The 21750-nt window shown below is 36.4% G+C and overlaps 4 protein-coding genes across 8 annotated transcripts; 1 reads left to right on the plus strand and 3 right to left on the minus strand.

Moving 5' to 3' along the window:
* Window positions 1-464: 464 nt before the first annotated feature.
* Window positions 465-4265, minus strand: LOC103853533 (translation initiation factor IF-2). Of its 3 annotated transcripts, none has more exons than XM_009130437.3 (8): window positions 4075-4265; window positions 3624-3673; window positions 3133-3265; window positions 2994-3048; window positions 2546-2903; window positions 1411-2463; window positions 1172-1318; window positions 465-1088 (listed from the first exon to the last, which is right to left on the minus strand). In XM_009130437.3, exons 2-8 carry the CDS (start codon window positions 3648-3650, stop codon window positions 654-656), a joined length of 2208 nt encoding a protein of 735 aa, XP_009128685.1. In that variant the 5' UTR covers window positions 3651-3673; window positions 4075-4265; the 3' UTR covers window positions 465-653. The 3 variants fall into 3 exon arrangements, with proteins under 3 accessions (XP_009128685.1, XP_009128682.1, XP_009128684.1); XM_009130434.3 differs by having other exon boundaries at window positions 2546-2906; XM_009130436.3 differs by having other exon boundaries at window positions 2546-2906; window positions 3624-3668; window positions 4075-4211.
* Window positions 4266-13094: 8829 nt separating this feature from the next.
* Window positions 13095-14598, minus strand: LOC103853534 (V-type proton ATPase subunit E1). The gene is made up of 6 exons (XM_009130438.3): window positions 14336-14598; window positions 14148-14248; window positions 13920-14076; window positions 13653-13849; window positions 13442-13541; window positions 13095-13365 (listed from the first exon to the last, which is right to left on the minus strand). The coding sequence occupies exons 1-6, from the start codon at window positions 14435-14437 to the stop codon at window positions 13330-13332; spliced, it is 693 nt and encodes a 230-aa protein (XP_009128686.1). The 5' UTR covers window positions 14438-14598; the 3' UTR covers window positions 13095-13329.
* A 1237-nt stretch (window positions 14599-15835) lies between these two features.
* On the plus strand, window positions 15836-17429 carry LOC103853535 (transcription initiation factor IIE subunit beta). Of its 2 annotated transcripts, none has more exons than XM_033284817.1 (4): window positions 15836-16037; window positions 16256-16644; window positions 16706-16822; window positions 16872-17429. In XM_033284817.1, exons 2-4 carry the CDS (start codon window positions 16261-16263, stop codon window positions 17241-17243), a joined length of 873 nt encoding a protein of 290 aa, XP_033140708.1. In that variant the 5' UTR covers window positions 15836-16037; window positions 16256-16260; the 3' UTR covers window positions 17244-17429. The 2 variants fall into 2 exon arrangements, with proteins under 2 accessions (XP_033140708.1, XP_009128687.1); XM_009130439.3 differs by having other exon boundaries at window positions 16890-17414.
* LOC103853536 lies at window positions 17322-21292 on the minus strand. Of its 2 annotated transcripts, none has more exons than XM_009130440.3 (4): window positions 18771-21292; window positions 17901-18452; window positions 17448-17814; window positions 17322-17414 (listed from the first exon to the last, which is right to left on the minus strand). In XM_009130440.3, exons 2-3 carry the CDS (start codon window positions 18433-18435, stop codon window positions 17627-17629), a joined length of 723 nt encoding a protein of 240 aa, XP_009128688.1. In that variant the 5' UTR covers window positions 18436-18452; window positions 18771-21292; the 3' UTR covers window positions 17322-17414; window positions 17448-17626. The 2 variants fall into 2 exon arrangements, with proteins under 2 accessions (XP_009128688.1, XP_009128689.1); XM_009130441.3 differs by having other exon boundaries at window positions 18585-18779.
* Window positions 21293-21750: the final 458 nt, after the last annotated feature.

A 21750-nucleotide genomic window follows, 5' to 3' on the forward strand; every position in this document is an offset into this window, starting at 1 on the left:
TCGTAGTAACCTAAACTTTCCAACAGAACCCATTAATCAATGTAAATCTTTCCACAAAAGAAACAAGAGACATCGCGAGGAGAGCCAGCTGATCCGTCATACTCGATATCACTTGAACACACTTTCTTTGACATGTTCAAGAAACCCGACTGCGCTGAACATACAAATCCTAATCATTTCAAATTATAGTTTTTTTTGTCATCTAAAAACCCATGAAAGTTTTATGTTGAAACCTATGGTTTAGAAGAAGAAAACACTCAACGTTTATACTCAATTACACTCTATATATGAGTAATTCTGAAAAAGTGAAACATATAGATGACTTTTGATATATATATACATCATAGTTCGTTCTTATATTAAAATAAGTTTGAAAATCAAGAAAATTTTGCCGGTCACACATTATCCATATACCCTGCTATGTAGATAGAAGAAATAAAAATCCAACGTTAGAAAACTTCAAACGCTTTTTCAAGTTACATTTGATATATTAGTAACTTGTAGTTAGTAAATGATGGAGTTTGTTGGTTTCGAGTAATTTTCATTACAAATTGCTCGTCAAAAAATTTGAAATGTATGAAACTTCCTGTAACAACAACAAAATTATTATCAGGGTAAGATCCCTAATTGAATTGACAAGGGTTTAAAGATTTTCAGCACTCGATTCTCACAGCTCCACTCTCAGAGGAAACGAACTTAGGTTTCCTAATGACTGCCTCCATGCACTGAATCACATCTCCAACTCTAAAATCATTCCACTCTCCCATCACAAGCCCACACTCGTTCCCTTTCCCTACCTGTTCCACGTCTTGTTTCTCCCGTTTCAGCGACGCACACGACCCTTCAAACAACACTTCCCCACTCCTTAACAGCCTCATCATCCCGCTTCTACACACCCGACCATCCATCACTTTGCAACCAGCTATGCTCACTCCATCTTCCTCACTTCTCCTCTTTCCCAACACCTTGAAAATGCTGAGAACTTCAGCTTCACCAGCCACCTCCAGCTCCGATACCCCCGGTGCTTTCTCTACGATCAACTTCCCTATGTCTTCGAGCAGATGGTATATCACACGGTGATGGAATACCTAAGAGATCAGATCACCATTGGTTACAACGTTAAAGCGCTCTCCACAATAAAAATGCCAAAGCAAGAACATAAACCATATACCTTGACGCTGGCTTGAGCCGCGGAAAGATTACCGGAACCTCCACCCTTGACGTTAAAGGCAACGATACACGCGCCGCAAGCTTGTGCCCTTTCTAAATCAGAATGAGACACTGCTCCTACTCCACTATGAACAATGTTCACAAAAACCTATCCAAACAAAAACCATAAGAAAACAATCACAAACACATAGAGCCAATAATCAACAACCACCAAAACAGATAGGTTTTATATTTAAGCACCTGTGGGCTATTTAACGTTCTTAGCGCGTCAGCAACAGCCTGTGCAGTTCCTTGCACGTCAGACTTCACTATTATGGGTAACTCAACTCGAATAAACCCTTCTTCAGACTCGGCTTCTTTCTTCTCTGCTTCAGCTACTCTAGCTTCCTCTGCTTTCAACAACCGATCTCTTTCATATTTCCTTTTCCGCCCTTCACTAAGCATCTTCGCTCTTTCCTCTGACTCCACCACAATGACATCGTCACCAGCCATCGGAAGACCCTTAAGCCCTTCAATCTCAACAGGCATCGCTGGTGTTGCTCGGTCCGTTTGCTTACCGGCCATGTCCCGGATAGCCCTGAGTCTTCCCCACTGAGACCCAATGACTACGTGATGACCACTCACCAAAGTCCCAGCCTTTACAATAATGGTTGCTAACGGTCCACGGCCTTTGTCTAGACGAGCCTCCACCACATATGCCTGAGCTGGTCCTTCCACACGTGCCTTGAGGTCCATATCCACTGCTTCAAGAAGCAGAGCTTCTTCCAACTTGTCTAGCCCTGTACTCTTCATCGCAGACACCTCAACAACCTGAACGTTCCCTCCAATATCCTCAAGCTCTATCCCCTCAGCGGCGAGCTGGTTCTTGACTCTTTCCGGATTAGCTCCCGGCTTATCGCATTTATTAATCGCAACCACAATCGGAACATTCGCCGACCTAGCGTGCGCGATGGCCTCGAGCGTCTGTGGCATTACACCATCATCAGCAGCAACCACCAAGACAACTATATCAGTAACAGCAGCTCCCCGAGCACGCATCTCACTGAAAGCGGCGTGACCAGGCGTGTCTAGGAAGGTGATTGAAGTGCCGGAGTCCGGCATGCCCACCACGAACGCACCCACGTGCTGAGTGATCCCACCTGCTTCTTTTGCCGCCACGGAGGTGTTTCTTAAAGCGTCTAACAGAGAGGTCTTTCCATGATCGACATGGCCCATTACCGTTACAACCGGAGGCCTTGGGAGGATCTGCGATCCTTCTGTAGTGTGCTGTCTCTTTACATTGATCCCTATTTCCTGCAAAAGAAGAAGATCTTAACATGAATTTGCCCCTGAAAAATCCATGACCTTGGCGCTAGAGGTCGAATCACTTTATTACCATTGCAAGAAGCTCGGCGACATCTATGCTGATTGCGTCGAACTCGGAACCAACAGTTTCCCCAACATTGAGGAGAATGCTCTGCAAAACCGCCAATGACTCACCAGTACGCTTGGAGAATTCAAGTAAGGTCATGCCTTCAAACACGTCGACTGTTTTCTCAGCCAATCCCTTTGCCAATCTTTGTAGCCTGGGAGGCACATAAGGAGCTTCAACGGGTGGCTTATCAGTTTTCTTCTCCCGTTTTGAGAACTTTCCTTTCGTTTTCACAGTCTGCTTCTTGAGCTCACGATGGCTCAGCTGACGATCAGGATCCTCTTTTCTTCTCGCCAGTGTTTCTCGGCTTGCATGAAAGCACCTGCTGCTCAAAAAACACAGGACAGTGAACATTTCTATAGAATAATATATAAGAGAGAAGGATTAAAAAGTGTAGGCGAATGGTTAATACCTTATGGATGTTAAGGTTGGGAAAGATTCATGGTTAGGCGAGCTGAACCCGAACCCTAAAACATGAATAAAAGTGGTCTTTATCCATTTTCAACAACGTTAAAAGGAAATCTTGTAACCATCCTTTTCACTGTGCTTACCATTAATGTACCGAGCGAATGAGAAAGCAACACTTTCAGAAGTGCTTTTGGAAAACGTAGAGGAAATATGTCTCTCTGTAGATGCTGGTACCCGCGGAAGAACCAAACCTCTTTTAAAAGAGGTTTCAATGCCCTGTAAATACATCCGTAAACATATGTGAAAACGCTAATAAAAATGAGACCGAAATGTACAAGAAAATCACTTAAATCTTCAACCAACAGTTTGAAAAAGGAGTAGCTTAGACAATGAACTGACTAAAACACCCTTCACGTTCATCCATGGATAAACACATACTCGTAGGCTTTAATGTGGCAATGAATAAAGAGAAACAGATCGAGAACCAAGAATCCAACATCATACATAACTACGACATATCCCATGGAGAAAAAAAGAGTTGTTTGACCACTAAAATTAAGTAAAGTTTAAGCAAATGCCAGAAAAAAAATATGAAATGGAAAGCTATAATCTTTTTGCACGAATGAATGATTACCTTCTTGCCTAAGTGCCTCAACGCCATTCATACGCCAATCTATCTCTGCACTGAAACAAAACCCTCAATTTGGTAAGCATGGAAATTTTCATTTAGAAACAAAACTAAATCAGAAGCAGAGATAATCAAACGCATGTCCTAAAAGAATCTTCTCGACCCAAAACCTCTAAGCAAAACAACTCCTAGTTACAAACTGGATTATTTGTTATCTGTTGGAGAAGACAAAGTTTCTTTTCAATTGTTTTCTAACAAAGGAGATATACAGAATCCTTTGGGGGGTCACAGTCAGATTGCACCATAGATTGACAATTTTTAGTTCAATTCGTGAAGTAATATCAACGATGCATATTTCGATAGTAACTTCGTTTCGGCAAATGAACAAACACCTTGCGCGCATACAATCTCGAAGAAACAGAAACTCAGAAAGAAACAAGCGCAAGTGTTATCTAACCTTGAAAGCTTCGATCCGATTACAGGGAGTATCTCTTGTCTTGTGGAGTCTTGTCTCTCAGACAATCGTGGCAGATTCGGAACTTAGAAGCTGAGAAGAAAAAGAATCCTCGGGAAGTAAGAACAACAAAAAAATGGAAAGCACAAATATCTCTCTTTCTATTTGGGCTTTTAGCTCCGCTACACTTAAATCCATTACATTCTTAAGCCCAAACAAATATAAAACAAAATCCTTTCCTTTCCAGTTTGTTTGGGAAAAAAAAACTTTTTTTTGTCAATCTGGAAAAAAAAAAAGACAATATGTGGAATATCCCCGATTAAGATCCAAATTTGCTGAATACCCATAATTATGGATAACTCAAAAAGGAGTAACCTTTTGATACTGTGCGGACGAAAATGCCCTTATGCTTTGTCGAAAACAAGTAATATATTTACATAGCAGGTAACAATCTACATACGAACTAACATATCCGCTAATAATTTCAGTATCATCTAACAATCTATGTATCAAACAAATGTATCGACTAACAAATCATATATCAGTTAATGAAACTATTAACAATTAATTAGTTATCTATTAAATAGTTCCAAATCTATTTGTAACAGGCTAACAGCTAACACTTCATGTATCGATTAAGAATCCATTAAAATCTAAATAATAGCAGGTAAGTAATAAAATACCTACTAACGTATATATTATCTTAAAGTTGATTGTGATTCGAAATTGGAAACATTGGAATTGGGGTGAGATAATAAGATTAGCATTATGAGTGTCAAAAGAATCAGAATATAAAAAAATAAAGTTTCATATTGAATTAGAAGATGATTTGAAGAATTTGTACGAGAGATAAAGAGATTAGAACACATAAAAGGGAGAAGAGAGATATAGAGATAAGGGTATTATAGTCATTAAAAATATTAAAAAGAAACAAGGTTATATGGCAAATTACATGGGTTTCTGGGTGTATCTACGCCAATTACTCAAAAAAAAAACATCAAACGATTGATTATGGGTGCTCAGTCCGTTTTGGTTTGGTTTTCTTCAGAATTTTACCATTGTTCTAAAAATTGGTCTACGGCAACTCGGTCCTTTTATACGTGATTTTCTAAAAATCTGATTTATACGATTTAAATCATTTAAAACGTATTAAATCGATGTAAGATAGTCTTTATTTATTATTTTTTTACATCAAACAGCTATTCTATTACTCAAACTTGAGGTGGCCTGGATAACCAGACCGGAATAGAACAACCAAAAAAATTTAACTCCTTATAGAAGGATCTAGCAGTCTTAGCTAAAAAAAAATCTGAAATTTGATTGCGCGCTCGTGGAACATGAGTGATGTTGAAATCGAGGAAGCATATATGTAGCGTCTCTATCTTCTCCAATTCCGTCGCAAAGCTTGGCCAAGCATGAGGCTCCTTTAACATTGCAATCAGCTCCTTACAGTCTGTCCCAAAGCTCTGACATGTTGAGTACTGAAGCATATTCTCCATCGTCCACCGCAGTGCTTCTACTTCCGAATGTAAGGCTGATTCGCGTCGAGTGAAATTTCTTATCCCCATGAGCTGAGTCTTCCCACTACTGTCCATCCAAACCCACCCACATCCACTATAATTGGCAGAGGCGGTCCAAGATCCATCTAACAAGCATATATTACTCAAGCTTATGACTTGGGGATTCTCCATATTGTTATCTTGTTCCACTGGTTGTACCACTTCGTTCGCATCAAACCAGGCCTGACATTCACTTTCTGCATATCAAACTAACTCCAAAGTTTCTCTATCTATCCCCCTGAACAGTTTATCATTCATAGCCTTCCAGATATACCAGATTATCCAAGAAAAATGGTCCATGTCTTGTTCCGGCTCAATAATATTGTTTTTCCTCCAAAAAAGAGAGTCAATATTTGTGTAGACACTTGATACTGGAAATACATCTAGACTTGTTGGAGTTGCTGATAAAGACCAAAGTTGTAGAGCTGGCGGGCATTCAAAAATGGTGTGGGTTACAGATTCTTTTAAATCTCCGCATCTTGGGCAGTAATTATCGCATCTTATATTGAGTCTAGCTAAGTTCCTTGTTACTGCCACATGACCAGTTAACAACTGCCATATAAGATGGCATATCTTCGTAGGTGCTTTTGACTTCGAAGAAAAGGCTTGAAGCTTGGTGATACTCGGCTCTAAGATCCCCTTCTCTTCCTCCGTCTTTAATAAGTTTTGGGCCACCCAATATCCAGATTTAACCGTATATTGGTCATTCCTTATGTAGCTCCAGCATTAGGTATCACGACGATGAGCTGAGCTAATGGCCAAACTTCATATGAGCGGTATGTCATCAAGATTGACATAATTTTCCAAAAGTCCAACATCCCAATTCTTCGCTGCCTGATTAATGAGATCGCTGACTCTCATATTGGGATGCATAACTGGCGCAACATCCCAAAATAGTCTTTATCTATTAAATTAAGCAATAGTGTTAGTAAAAAATCACAAATGTTTCTGATTTTTTTTTTGGTATATTTTTTAATTTTGATAATTTATCATGATAATTTTATATACACCCAAAAACTTCAATATTTTAAATAAATTAAAAACATATATAAAATATATCAATAACTCGTTTATGTCTAAGCTTCGGAGTCGCTAGTCTTCTCTTAAGCGCATAGTTACCGCCTAGCGATTTCTTGAACATTGAGTTTTACTATCTTTAAGTACATGATCAGTTTAGAACCACTTGTGTTCAAATCAATTTGGGTTTGCTGGGATTTTTAGATTTTCTATATTAGCTGTGGTATGGACTTGCCAGTCATAAAGATAGGATCAGTCTATGTCCACTCCTTTAACCCATACTTCCCCGTGCAGCGTCGCTGTTGTGAGAGGCTAAGCTTTAAACTGCTATTGTTTGTAATCAGTTCATGATCTTATGTAAACATGGTTAAAAGCGGTAGATAGCCTGGTTCCTATAGGCTGTGGTCAATAAACTGGAAAATGACTATTGTTATTGGTACCATATTAAACCAAATGCAAATAAACTCAAGGCGGCTGGAAGGTCAGCTAGTTAACCAATTGTGCCAATCTACATCACTTTGTATAGGTTGGAAAGAGCTTGAAGAAGCAAGCCCCTATCAGAGCAGAGAAAGCCATTGCGCTAGCCTAACTAGCTAGCATTTTTCAGCGAGCTCTTGACAAGCAGTTGTTATGAGCTCTTTCTTGTTTTGATTCAGAAGATGTAATGCACTAGTGGATCGAATAGCCATTTTTAGTGCCCACAAAGTGCATGTGTACTTGGTTAATATAAAGTATTTGTGCTTCTATTTTCAAACTTTTAGTTAAGTGAATTCAACAAATTTCCAACCAGAAAACTGAGATTATATAGTACAAACAAATTGGTCAAATGAATTGGGTGAAAATATGTCGGCATCAAACCGTAACAACTAAACATTTTAGGTCGTAAGTCGTAACAAAAAAATTCCATCCTCAAACTATTGTACTCTACTCCAAATATTTTTGGTGTCTTTCCAATGAAATCCTCGCATAATATTATTTGATTATTTGCTTCATGTGGGTTTTATTATTTATTCAAGTCCAAGCCAAATAAATAATTAGTTTCACGCTTACGGTGAAAACATTATAACAATAAGAAAAAAGAATTAACCCAGGAAGACTTTAGTATAAATAATGGTCGTTGTAAAGAAGGCAAATCATCTTGAAATAAGTAGAACAAAAAGATAGATCAAGAGAGATAATAATTAAGAGACTTTTTGCTTTATAGTCTTGTGATATTTATATTTGTTCATGACAATTTTTCTTTTGATGATGAAAATTGTGGGAAAAGATTTCTACATGAAAGCCATTTTATGAGAGTTATATTATTAAATTTCTTGTATCTTTTCTCATTCATCTAACATCCTCATATCAAAGTTCGTATATAAATATTTATCAGAATTAAAAATATTAACAAGTGGTATTAAAGTAATCCATGTTGATTGCAAGTACTAGCTAATTATAGAACACTAGGTGCTGAGACCCCGCGCAAGCGCGGGGCTGGTTACTTTGGATATTCGTGGGACGATATGATTTACAGAATGTTGGTGTTGTTTAAGATTTGTGTAAATTAAAGAATAAAATTTATCGGAAATAAGACAATAAAATTGATCCTAGCTTTTGACGATTAACTCAAGTTAGAGACATCTCCCAAAACGGAAGGAAAATTCAAAAAGTATAATTAAGGTAAAATATAGAGAATGTGAAAAATGCCTAAACATGAAACAGAGAGCGTAAAACAACGGAAAGGGAAAGAGAAGAAGATGAATAAGCTTACGTCAGGTATATGAAATTAAAAAGACATATATTGTGACAGCGCAACACCAACTTATTTGGGGGTCCATATCAAGTTATCAACTCTGTATATATCCGTTGTTTGAATAAATACTCAAAGTTTCAAACTACTTGCACTACAAAATTATTTTATTTTTTCAAAATACACATTGTTTGCTAGTACTTGTTAGGGAGCTCAACGACCGTAGTAGCATATATTAGAGCTACACTAATCTTCATCGCTAAGATCACACATTGTCTACATCCTCAACGTTAGGATATTCCAAGTAACACTTCTCCTCGTCTTCCTCGTCACGGGTTCCATCTTCATCTTGTAAACTCCAAATAACCATCTTCCAAAACGCAGCACTCCACTTGTCTTCCCTCTTCTGGCTTAGCGGTGGTCTGTGACAAAATCCAGCCGTTGGATTAAAACAGAGCTCTTATATTGGCTTTGTGGTTCATAAGAGTTTCAAGAATGGTGAAACTGGAAGCATCGTGGCGAGTGGCTCCCCTTCTAAGGAGATCTGTCTCCTGTGTGAAATAGTTTAACAAAACATAAAGATTAAAATAGTTTAACAAAACACAAACGAAGGTTGACGTTTTTACATTATAAAAAAAGTAATTGTGGGTTTAAAATGTTTGGGCTCAAATTATGTTGGGCTCTATGTCTAAAACATGATTTGAACTTAAAAACTGAAAATAAAAAAAACGTTAGGTTATCTTCTTTTTTTTTCTCCGTCGTCGGGACAGCATCACCTGTGGGATCTCTGGCATGATTAGAGCTTAAGTTTGTGAGATTGAGGAGCGATAATAGTGTGATGCGTTATTGAAGAGGAGTTTACTTACATCAGTTATTAGGCTCGTCTGCATCATTCCATTGTCGTTGGTCCTGGGTGCTTCGTCGTCGTCGGAATCTGCAAAAGAAAATGTTTTAATTTGTTAAGTAAGATGTCTTTTATTTCTTTTAGATTCGGTTGCCAAAAACATAATTCATTCAGTTTTCCTGTTTTGTTTGGAGATTGCAGGGATGAAACCGTAGATCGCAGAATCCTGTAAGAAAAACAGAGAAAAATCATTAGTTGTTCATAAAAAAACCCATAGACAAAACCAAAACAAAAAGATGAAGACACGTTTCATATATGAACAAAGAATAAGCAAAGCAGAGTTAAAGTGATAAAAAATAAGTTAGAAACAATCATCACCAGTTCCTCAAGGAGGAGAATGGTGATGCCCATAAACTCTCCATTCTTGTTAATGTTCCTGGAATCCTAGAATCGGATGAGCCGACCAACAATGGACTGAGTGGACCTTCCAAGGCGGAGAGAGTTGAAGGTTGAGTAGGGAACGGCGGCTGGAGGAGCTGGATAAGTCATTTTCGTGACGAATGTGAGAAAGTAAAGCGATCGGAAAACTGAGAAAGAAAAGTTTGAGACAAGATGGAGCTTTTACCTCGAGGGATTCTATATATATGAGAGCTCTGATGGCGTTAGAGGAGAAACTAAGCGTTTGGTAGGCGCAAAACGTGCATAGAGCCTTAAAGATCGACCATAATAGCTGATTGCCGGAAGGGGAATCGCAAGCGACGAAGGAGATGGTGAAGATGGGGGCTTTCCTAATCTTCTTAGCTTTGTCCGTATCACCACTTTGGGCATATACAAAGCCTAATGAACAGAAAATCAATAAGCCCAAAGCCCACTTTTTATCGAAGTCCATTCGTTATCCATCAATTAAAAAAAAAAGTGGTGGGATCCACAATATTATATTAGTTTCCGACCTTTATAATATATATTAGTTTCGGCCATCAATGTACAAAGTATCCTTTGGTGCAGTGGTGTAATTGTGGGTGTTTATAGCTTAATAACCCGGGTTCAAACCACATATTTGACATTTTTTCACACTTTTAAAAAGTGGGACCCACAGACTGCTGACGTGTCGCATCAGGAGGAGAGAAACTCTCCTATTATATAATAGATTAATTCTAGGAGGATTTGAGATGAAGAAATTTGATGGTAAAAATGACTTTGGGATGTGGAAAAACAAAATACGGATCGATTAGAGATACAAAGTTTACTTTTGGTTTTAAGAAAGACTTTATAGTCTTGACAAAATCTGGAAAGGAAAAATAAGAATTAGATGCAACGGTTGATCAAAAGAAGGCTGGCACAAATCTCAGAGAAAGAAGCTTGTTGGAAACATGCATACATGATTTTATTCTAAGGAAGTTCATGTACAAAACCACTGCATTGGGAATGTAAAAAGCAAGAATAATGTCAAATCAAGTCTCTTCTCTACATATCTTCTCTACATAATCCAGTTGAAGAAACAATCTCTTGCAACAAAATGGAAGAGGACAGTGTAGGAGAATGTAGGCATTTTTCTAAAACTAATTACAGACTTGTAGAGTCTCGAAATTACCATATCAGATGAGGATCAAGCAATTCATCTATTGTTAGGAGTTCCAGAAGTATATGAGCCACTGGTTCGCACACTCAAATGCTAGACTGAGAAAGAAACACTTACCTTACACAAAATTGTAATTTCAGATAATTCCAAACAAGCAGAACTTAAGAAGAAAAGAATACTTAATAGAAGTAGACCAACTTCGGAAGGTTTGTAGGATGAATAATTCGGATAAACAGAAAGGAGGCTAGATAATGGTCATGGAAACTCCAATAACTAGAGATGAAGATCCAAAAGAAAGGGAAGGTTTCACTCAAAGCAAAGATTTGATAAGAATGTTGTTTTATTTGTGGAAAGGAAGACTGTTGGAAGCAGAATGTCCATAAGTTAATAACTACCCAGCGAACATTGTGATTATACCAAGGCAACCATTAGCAGTCAAGATACACTCAAGGAATGAATCATGGATTTGGATACTTCATTCCATAGTAAATCTGACAAAGAAGTCTTGTTTGAAGGAGTACGACGTGGGTATTGTATTAATGGATAATAACACTCAAGGAAGCATCAAGGGAATGAGAAAGATTTGGATTGAGAATCCAATTAAGCAATATTCAGCTATCTGACAAAGCGAGATCTAAACAAGGCAAGTTGACTAACTATCATTGCATGGTTATACAAAAAGAAAATCGGGTCTATGTAAATCATATAAAGAACATATCATAGATAGAATTCGTCAAATCTTTGATCGTAAATTTTGACCAAGCCAAATAAGGAAACAAAATTAAGTGCCCAGTTTAGTGAGCAAGGCCACAAAGTGCTATATCAAGGAACGTTCAGCTTTCATTTTTCTCTTATTTTTTTGTAACACATAAAGCTTTCATTTTTTTTCTCACAACTCAGAAAACAATTCTTAAAGATAATTCTGAGAATGAACAAATTTATGGAAATAATTTCGAGAAGAAAGACTGAGCGAGGAGAAACGAAGGAGCTCTTCGACCGTATGAACCGTTGAATCGGTGGGCGTTTTTGGTAGGATTGACATTTGGGTTGCGTGTGTTGAGTTGGTGGACCTTGGATCAAACGTTAGTCGGGTTGGTGGACATTCGGTTGTAGGTGTGTTAAATCACTTCATAATAAGGAAACTAGTTAAGTTGTAAAAATGGATAGACTTCAATTAGTGACACTTTAATGAATCAAAGTAATGGAAAAATAAATGAACAAATTTTTATTTGAGGAAATAAATATAAAAAGAGGAATGACGATGAATAATCTTTTTAAAAAAATTCACTTGTTCCTCATCAAAATTTAGAAAGAATAAATTTCTTCATAAATTCATCTAAACATGAGGAAAAGAAAGAATTTTAGTGGGGCCTACATGTAAGAAATTTGACAAAATTTTCAACATGAGTAAAAAATTAGAGGAACAATGAATTCATCATTATTTTCTTTTTTTGAAAAATTGTATTTTTTTTAAACAGTACTGTTATTGTTGCCTACAATATTTATGGCATTTAGTCTCGAGTTTACCAAATAAAATGTTGTTATTTTCTTATGTTTACTTGATACAAAAATGTATTTCAAAATTTCAATCTTGTCTTCTAAGATTTCCAAATGTAGTTGTTTCACCAAAACCCTAATCCCATAGAATAACCATTTTTGTTATACTCAACTCTTTTGCTCAAAGGGTTGCGATTTGAACAACTCACCAATTTTGTTAGGAAAAAATGTATATTCAAGTTTACAAAAAAAAAACTCTTAATATTTGAACAACTCACCAATTTCTGGATGAGAACAAACCATTGTTTTTTTTGTGCAATTTTCTCAAATAGTCCTTTTAAAGTTTTTGTCACAAAATAGCTCTCAAAAAATAAAATGATCAAAATAGTTTTTTTTTTTAATTTTGAAAATTTTAATTTTAATTTTTTATTTTTTAAAATTTTAATTCATCCCAAAACCCAAACCCTTAACTCTAAATCCTAAGTTTTAGATTAGTTACCTTAAGGGTATAAATGCATATTTACCCTTCAATAAAATCTCTTTTGATCATTTTACTCTTCAGAAATCTATTTTTGTGAAAATAAACTAAAAAAGGCATCTGAGGGAATTTCTCTTTTTTTTTTCTTTGATAAGTACAGACCATTGTTTTTTTTTATTCATTTCAATTCCAGTGAGCTTTGTCAAATTTATTGTAACATTTGTTCAACTGAGATTAGTAACAGATTTCGCAACTTCTTCCTCTGTCAGTCAACAAATATAAGCATAGAACTTTAGAAGAATAAAACAAAAACAAAAGAGAGAAAACAAAAGAAGTCTTTCACTTCTTTATTTATTTTTATAGCCAACGATAAGACTCCGGAAGGATGTAAAAAAAAAAATACATACGAAAACAAAGAGTTGATGGGTTTTCAGCATCGAGGTAAACTTTTTGCAGAATATAAAAAGAATCACAACAAAGAGAAATCATTCCCAAGTGGGAAAACCAAAGACAAACCGGTCTGAATCACATCACTCTCTCTCTTTTCATTCATTACGCAGCAACTTGGCCGAACAACGACCTACGGATCTGTCGAAAGATATGAAAGCCATCGTAAGTAAGCAAAATAAAAAAACTATGTGGGTATGGAATTTGCTTTTCGTACCACTGGAAGTTTCATACGATATGCCACATCAAGACGCGCATCGAGTGTGTTCTCGCACACTATTTTCCCATCACGAGAAGCTAACACAACACCTCCAGAGCTATTAAAACAAATTCCAACATTACACATCAGTTACATCATAAAAGTCCCTTTTCTTAAACTAATCACTACAGTCAAAAGTTACTTTAAAGATGATAGAAATGAAATTTACCAGTGGAGACCATGAGGATCACTAGAAGTAGGAGGAGGGGGGAGGAATATGGTTGTGTCAACGGCAACCTCTGGAGCATGAACATTAGCTTTACCAGCATACTCCTCCTTTGCATCATCAAGAATAGATTCAACTAAACCCAAGTCCTCTTCACGACAACGCAACAACACAGAAGGTTCTTTCAACCGAAGCAGACACTGCAACAATTCAAGAGACAAGAATGAGATTGCCATCAGACACAAGATAACAACTAGATAGTGTATGAACCTGAACAATGAGATCCTTGAGAAGCTGTTTGTAGGCATACTCATCGCCACAGACGTTGAGAAGATCCTTTGCTGCTTGGTCTTTCATGGCATTGACAATATCATCCTGTGCTTGAAGAACTTTGATCCTTGACGCGTTTAGCTGCATCGAGTAATCGCTGAACAATAAACATTGTATAAGGGCGCTCCAGCTTAAAGACTAAATCAAGATCAATCAAATGAAACTCACATCTTCTTGCGTACATCAGCCTGCTTCTCCTTCTTCTCATAATCTTGCCTGATCTTCTTCTTCTCCGCCTCAACTAGCTGCAGTTTCTCGATGTTGAATTCCTACACATAACGGATCCAATGATCATCAGAATCTCGATTGAAACAGAGAGATCCTGAGAAATGGAAGAGAGCAGTGAGAAAGCTTACTTCCTCAGCGGAGACGGAGATCTCGTTTGCCTTCTCCTCAGCCTCTTGGCGAATGAATCTCACCATCTGCTGGATCTGCCTCGAAACTTCTCCGTCGTTCATCTTTGCCGGAGATCGTTGGTCGCAGGTTTGCTGTGGCGCAGGAAGATTGGAGAGACGTAGATCGGATTTTCGCAACGTGGTCACGGGTTATTTGAAGTTGTATGTTTGTAGAGTATTGAAAGAAGCAAAACGGGATACATTCTTCCAGTTAATTAAAGAAACGACAAGACAACTAGATAAAGAAGGACTTTGTTTTTTTTTTTTTTTTTTTTGACAACAAAAAGGACTTTGTTTAATATAGATTATAATATTTTAGTTTTAATTACTTTATTATTTATATTATAATCAATATGAATGGTTTTAAATAATATTATATTATTTTAGTTAGACGTATAATTTTGGATATATAATATCTCGACTGTTCGGTTATTATTTGGATATATTAAATAACATTTATTTTTCCGATTTAACTTTATATTTTTGTTGTACAGCTTAAGATTTTGATTAATTTTGTTATTTTGATGTAGTTTAATTATGGTCTTAGATTTGTAAACATATTTTAATAAGATTATGTATAATTCAATATATGTTGTTTTGAGATCAAATAGTAAATGTAAACTAAAGTGTTAGACGATTCAAGTTATATAAATAAATATAACAATGATAGTCCTTTGAAACTTTATGCATATATATATAGATATAAGTTATACAAAATACTTAATTGTAATAGTTGGTTAATATATATATGTATAATATAATTTGAAAATTTCATATTTATTTGTAATATGTTGATTCGTTCTATAATTTATATGTATTAAAATATTACTATAAATAAATATATTATTTTAATTTAATCTTTGACTTTGTATAATAAATTTAATTTAAATGTATTCATGAGTATTAATATTAATGATAGAAGTTAAGTCGTTTAACAATATTTATTTTTCTCTTTTACTTTCTTTTTCATATATAATGTATTTACAAGTATTAATATCACCCGTTTTCAACATTTTTACTTCAAAATGCACAAGAAAATCATATATGCATGACTGCAATAATTTTGTGGAATGTTATGATATTTTTCTTAAATTTAATATTACTTATGTTATTTCTATTTAAAATTTTATATTTTTATATAACATTTTACTAATGAATATTATTGTAATAATTTATATATGTGCTAGTAAAAGTTTTATGAATTTAAATTAATTATGACAAATATAAAGATTATAATATAAAATATAAATAATTTTGAATTTAAGTTTGAAGTTTTGATTTTGAAGAACAATATTAAATATAAAATTTTAGAAATTTTAAAATAAAGTGTTTTTTTTTTTTTTGGAGATGTTCTAGGACAGAAAATGAATTTGACTTTTTTGAGTAAACAACGGGCGAATACGATAATTTAATTTTCTAAGTCCGATTAAACTAAATTTAAGAAAAGAAGAAGAAGAAAAGGAAAGATACAAGTATATTTCTTTTTATTATTGTGTTATAAGAAAAACGAAAACGTCTGATGGGGTAAATAAAAATCAAGAAAGAGAGGAGAGACCACCCTCGTTCTCTCTCTCAAATTCGAGAGACCAAAGCTCCCCCTATCATATCATCCTCTCTCTGGTTCCGTTTTCTAATCCTTCTTTGATTCTTCTCTCCTCCAAAGGTTTGTATCTAATCACTAATCCGATCGTGTAAATTTATTCTCATATTCATCTTTTGTAACCTAATCGAATCGACCCTCAAATCCAACTTATATTGATTAAAGTCATCATGTTTTGATCAAATGATTTGATTTCCGTTTTCGTTTGATTCAAATCAGATAGCTTCTACCTAAGTCCTTTTGAATCTAAAATTAATGTTCTGTCTGTAAACACTAAACAGGGGTAATGGATCTAAAGGGACAGCTAGACAGATTCAAGAAACAGCAAGAAAGATGCCAATCTACACTCTCCAGCATCAATGCTTCCCGAGCACCTTCGGGTCCTTCCAGGCCCTCCTCTGTCCCTGCTGCCCCTAGCCTCAAGCCTACTCCTCCTGTCAAATTCTCCAACGACACCGAGCGTCTTCAGTTTATCAACAGCATCAGGAAAGGCCCTGTCGGTGCTCAAATCAAGCGTGTCATTGAGCTTCTCTTTGAGACAAGACAAGCCTTCACACCGGAGCAGATTAACGAAAGGTGTTATGTTGATATGCTTTCCAATAAAGCTGTCTTTGATAGTCTCAGGAACAATCCCAAAGTTTATTATGACGGAAGGAGGTTCTCTTACAAGGTAAGGTTGATTCGGTACTTCCTCTTTTGAAAAGTTTCTTACAATCCTTGTCATGTCACAGGCTAAGCATGATGTCAAAGACAAGAACCAGCTTCTCTCGCTGATAAAGAAATATCCTGCTGGCATTGCGGCTGTTGATCTCAAAGACGCTTACCCCAATGTCATGGATGATCTACAGGTATATGCTTTTGGGTTCTTTAAACCAAAATATTTTTTTATCTTTGTGTGTTATATTTATTGTGCAGGCTCTGAAAGCTTCAAAACACATATGGTTCCTGTCAAACGCTGATTCACAAGAGGACATTGCGTACCCAAACGACTTCAAAGGGCAGATTGAGGTTGATGACGAGTTCAAGTCTCTGTTCCGGGACATAGACATTCCCAGCGACCTTCTTGACGTGGAGAAGGAGCTGCAGAAGATTGGTTTGAAGCCGGTGATGAACACTGCGCAGAGGAGAGCTGCTGCGCAGATCCAAGGTGTATCGAATAAACCCAAGCAGAAGAAGAAGAAGCAGGAGATCAGCAAGAGAACCAAACTCACCAACGCTCATCTTCCCGAGCTCTTCCAGAACCTCAATGCCAGCAGTTCCCGGAACTAAACACTTCATAAATGGAATTTTTATGATTATGTGGTTCGAATACTTAACTGGGATTCAACCCCCGGTTTTTGTTTCTTGTTATTCGACGTGATTTACATAGAACAAGTGCAATTTGTATTGATGTATGGGTTTACAATAGTTTTCATGTATTCCAGCAGAAAAGAAAACTCATCCATACTTATGAAATGCTAATGACACGTCTTAAGACAAGTAGTGTTGGCTATTAGACACCAAAACGTTTTTGCTTTCTCTTGATTAGTTTCAAAATGCGTCAACACCTGTAGTTCCTTACGAATTTAACAATAGTTCCTCGAAAGAGAGATTGTATTATGTAATAAGAAGTTTCCCTTAGCTAGCTTTCAATCTGTGTTCTCTGCATTCTTCTAAGACTTGCTGGAATCATCACCGGGACCTTTTGGGGTTGCCCACTCGGGCCAATTAGCTGGAAGCTTAAACACAACGTCATAGCCATCTGAAGATGACGATGATGGTGAAGCAGAGGAAGGCGGTGAATGATGATTAGTGACAGCTCTTTCTTGCTTCTTGCATTGATCATTGTGATCACTTATCACTATCAAAGAAAAAATGACCTCTTAAGATAAAAGATATTGCCTAGCTCAACTCAAAAACACTATTATGAGACATACATATACATACCTGTAGCATCGTTGTTCGCATTATTGTTCCCTGAAGCTGCAACTTCAGCATCATAGAGCGACTTCAAGTATGAGCAATCTGCTTCAACCACGCAAAATCTCTCAGCTAATGCAACAAACTTGCTCTCCAGTTCCGCGGAATCTTCTTTCCCTTTCCTAGTCGCCATCAAAAGCTCCTCTTCTCTCTTCCTCAGCTCATCCATCTTGGCCTTTCTCTCACTCTCCATTTTCCTATACTTATCCTTGTCGCTTCTCTCCCTCGCACAATCCTCCACCAAGCGGGCATTGGTCACCTCCAGTCCCTCACCTTTGCTCTGAAGCAGCTTCTTCATGACCTCATATGTCTCCTCTGCAAGCTTAACCCTTTTCTGAAGACTCTCGTAATCCACCTTCAGAGTCTCGTGATTCTCCTTGAGGATCTCGTACTCTATCTTCGTACAACTGTTTCCCTTGGAGGAAGAAGCGGATTCATCCTTCACAGTAGCCAAACGCACGCCTTTGCTGTTCTTACCTGCTTTGTCCGATGTTCCAGCCATGAATTTAAAACCTTAACCTGGAACAAACACAAACACAAACACAAACACAAACAAAAAGCTTACTCCTTTTTATTTTTAGTTCCCAGAAATTACTTGAAAACCCTAAATCTAGATTCTTTCACAGAGCTCAACATATGATCCCCTCTTACCTCAAAAGGGTTTACAGTAATTTCTCAACAATCTGAACCCCAAAAGAAGAAATTTTCCAGAGAAAATGTAAAAACCCAGAAAGTTTCTTTATCGGTAAGAAAGGGGAACTATGAACAACATTTTCTTCGGACCGAAATGCAAAACCCAGATATAAAAAGAGAGACTTTTGCAGAGGAAAAGCTTACCCAGATTGGTTCGGAAGAAAGCGAAGCTCTGAAAACCAGACGAAATAAAAGCGGGAATGCGATACGCATTAGTTTATGGGTAAGTATTTGATTTGAGTATTGTTCAGATTAATTTGTTGTTTAATGTCTTAGATTAACTTAAATCCTTGCCTTTTTGTGTATGCTCGTCCAAGGATGATTAAACTGTTAATTAAATGTTTTTCCTTCTTTTTCTGGGCTACATTGGGTCTATCCAATAGCCCAAAACTATAAGAGAAATTCGAGACTGCAGCAGAGAGGTGGGGCGGTCGCAGCAGAGAGGTGGGGCGGTCTTCTCCTTATTTTTAAGAAACTTTTAATTAAAAAAACAAAACAGAAACAAAAATGATTAATAATCATACTATTAATTGAGAATACGAACAAATAAACATTATAATTTGATTGGTTTAAAAATATACACGTATTGATAAGTCAAATATGACTCAATTCCACGTAAGATTAGATTATAAAAATTTGCTCACATGTGTGATGGAAAATTAGCTCAACTAAAACTATTTTAATTGGAACCATTATAAGATTAGTTCAATCTTTTTTTTGCTGAAATGTAATTTACTTATCAATAAAAAATGTTACAAAGGTGACACACCTAAAATGGGACAAATTGATCAGCCTCTACCAAACTTAACAGAAAAAAGAGTAAATATACTAAACACTAGAGAAAACAGAGCATTGTTGTAGCAAAATCAGTTCAGTCTAAATAATTTGGTTTGCCTAAGCTAAACTCGCTAGATTATTATGAGTTCGAATTTTGTTAGCCTAACTAAACTTGCCAAATTTACTTTCATAAAACACTGTTTAGTTTTCTTATGTTCTCGTTAAATCATTTCGAGAGAATGTTTTTTCAAATAATTCTTGTCTGCATAGAAAATGCTTTATTAACTTTCCACGAAGAAGAATAAAAAGTTTATTCTGATTCATCATTGTTTAAGCTGGCATGGTGTATGCAAAATTATTTTCTCAACATTTCCGGTTCATTCTCGTAGACAATACATTTTTGAATGATTTTAGCTGTTTATGTCGTTATGACTGATTTTACTGCAACATCAACCTGTTTCAGAAGCCTTCTGGCTTTGATACCAAACTGATGTAGGCATGCAATCTCGTTCGATCTTAGGGTCAACAAAGTTTTTATTCTAGTCGACCAAATGGTGGTCGTTAAAGGTTGGAAGAAGGTTGGTCGAACAATATAAACCTGAAAAAAAATAGGAATGAGATGATAGAGAAAGTAAAAATAAGAATAATGAGGATGAATATGATAGAATGGTGGAAGGGATAATGGGTGGTTGATATGATGGTGGTTGGACGGTCAATAGGCGATGTGATGGGCGAAGGCCAAAGAGCGAGGATCAGGAGAGAGATAATCAAGATTGCTGGATGTGTGGCACTCTCAACATGAGCAGAAGATGATCGGGTGGATGGTGGTGAAATGAAGCTTGCTGGTTGTTTAATTCTCTCAAGCTTGGTCGATGGTGAAATGGACGAAGTTGAGTGCAACAAGGATGCCACAAAGTTCTACGGATTTGAACTTTGATAAGTCGAGTTATTCTCAAGTATTGATTCTCACAAACACTCAAAAGACTGTTTCTTTGCTTAGCCGGCAAAAAGGTTCTTCTTTATTGATTTCTTGGTAAAAATACAAGACTTCTCATATGGGACTTATATACTCATCCAATGCAGTTTTACCTTCAAAGGGAACTGAATCAAATGCAATACAAAAGACTCCATTTATGGAACCTAAAACGAGGCTAAACATATGCTTTTTTATTTGAATTGAACTTAGACAAAACAACTAAGTAAACAAAAAGAAAAACCGGTTAGTCAAGTAATCAAAGTACTGAAAATATTTCCTTGCCTTGCTTTAGACGCGTCTTACATTTGGGGAAGGTTGACTAGCCTTTTTGGTGGAGCCAAGATTGAACCTGGACATGGTGAAGTGTAGAGTGTTGGCTCGGCTCAAGGTGCACGTTTCACTTATGTGGGAAGATGGCAAACATAGTAAGTCCATCTTCCTTTTGATAGTTGGCAGAATAAATGTTTGGACCATCTTGCATATTGTATGGTTGGTCTTGGTCCTCTTTGGTTTGGCCATTTTGATCTTTAACCTTCAATTAAACCATGAGTGCTTGGACGGCTTGGTTGAGTCCTTCTCTTAGGACGCGAGTTCCGTATTGGGTCGTTGCGCCTCATAGTACAATTGGAACCTCATTTTCTATGGCCTCATCAAAACATCATAAAGGTTTATAAGTTAGTTCACATGCCCTTTAGCTAAGCCTAATAGTAAGAAAAGGTTTTGGGTTATGTCATTCACTAACAAAACATGTTTATTGTAGAAGAAAAAAGAAACGACGAAGAACAAAAAGAAAGAGAATGTTAATCCTAACAAACCAAAGAAGCCTGCTTCTTCATTCTTTTTCTTCTGGTACAGTGGTACTAAACTTGGAAATACACAAAACAAATAGATTTGAATATGATTTTCGAGTCTGAAATGTGTTATTAGTGGTTTTGTAAAAGTAATTTTCACGGCACATATACAAGAAAGAGTTAGTCAAAAGCGCATCCTGAGATCAACAACTCAATTCTTACCGCACACAGTTCCTTGAATTGGAAGGTGTATATATATAACGAAGTGTATGCCAATTTTAATGGTAAATGTTTGTTAATTATGAAACTAATGTGTTACTTTATGGTTAAATATTCTGACAGGAACTCAATGAAGAAAAGAAGCAAGTTTATAGTGGAGAAGTTGCGGAGTTAATGGAAGCGTACAAGAAAAAAGTGGAAGAGTACAATAAGCCTGCGTATTTGAGGAATACTACTAACTTACTCAGGGGCAGAGAAATGAGAGATGTTAAAGTTTGCTCATATTTAACATCTGCAAATTAAAATGACTCTGCTGTTTAAATTTTTTAGGGTTTGTTTCTTCTCATCATTTTGAGAATTC

This window comes from Brassica rapa, chromosome A02 (genome assembly GCF_000309985.2).
Source record: "Brassica rapa cultivar Chiifu-401-42 chromosome A02, CAAS_Brap_v3.01, whole genome shotgun sequence".
In the NCBI taxonomy this organism is placed as follows: Eukaryota; Viridiplantae; Streptophyta; class Magnoliopsida; order Brassicales; family Brassicaceae; genus Brassica; species Brassica rapa.

Bases quoted from the DNA above. Each gene is read 5' to 3' on its own strand.
- LOC103853533 (XM_009130434.3), bottom strand. From the start codon at position 3,650: ATGGCGTTGAGGCACTTAGGCAAGAAG. The intron at 3,266-3,623 runs GTAATCATTCAT...ATGTATTTACAG, and splicing joins TGAGGCACTTAGGCAAGAAG to GGCATTGAAACCTCTTTTAA. The intron at 2,464-2,545 runs GTAATAAAGTGA...CTTCTTTTGCAG, and splicing joins TCGCCGAGCTTCTTGCAATG to GAAATAGGGATCAATGTAAA.
- LOC103853534 (XM_009130438.3), bottom strand. From the start codon at position 14,437: ATGAACGACGGAGAAGTTTCGAGGCAGATCCAGCAGATGGTGAGATTC. The intron at 14,249-14,335 runs GTAAGCTTTCTC...CGTTATGTGTAG, and splicing joins TCTCCGTCTCCGCTGAGGAA to GAATTCAACATCGAGAAACT. The intron at 13,850-13,919 runs GTTCATACACTA...GAATTGTTGCAG, and splicing joins TCAAGGATCTCATTGTTCAG to TGTCTGCTTCGGTTGAAAGA.
- LOC103853535 (XM_033284817.1), top strand. From the start codon at position 16,261: ATGGATCTAAAGGGACAGCTAGACAGATTCAAGAAACAGCAAGAAAGA. The intron at 16,645-16,705 runs GTAAGGTTGATT...GTCATGTCACAG, and splicing joins GAAGGAGGTTCTCTTACAAG to GCTAAGCATGATGTCAAAGA. The intron at 16,823-16,871 runs GTATATGCTTTT...TTATCTTTGTGT, and splicing joins ATGTCATGGATGATCTACAG to GTTATATTTATTGTGCAGGC.
- LOC103853536 (XM_009130440.3), bottom strand. From the start codon at position 18,435: ATGGCTGGAACATCGGACAAAGCAGGTAAGAACAGCAAAGGCGTGCGT. The intron at 17,815-17,900 runs GTATGTATATGT...TTTCTTTGATAG, and splicing joins TGCGAACAACGATGCTACAG to TGATAAGTGATCACAATGAT.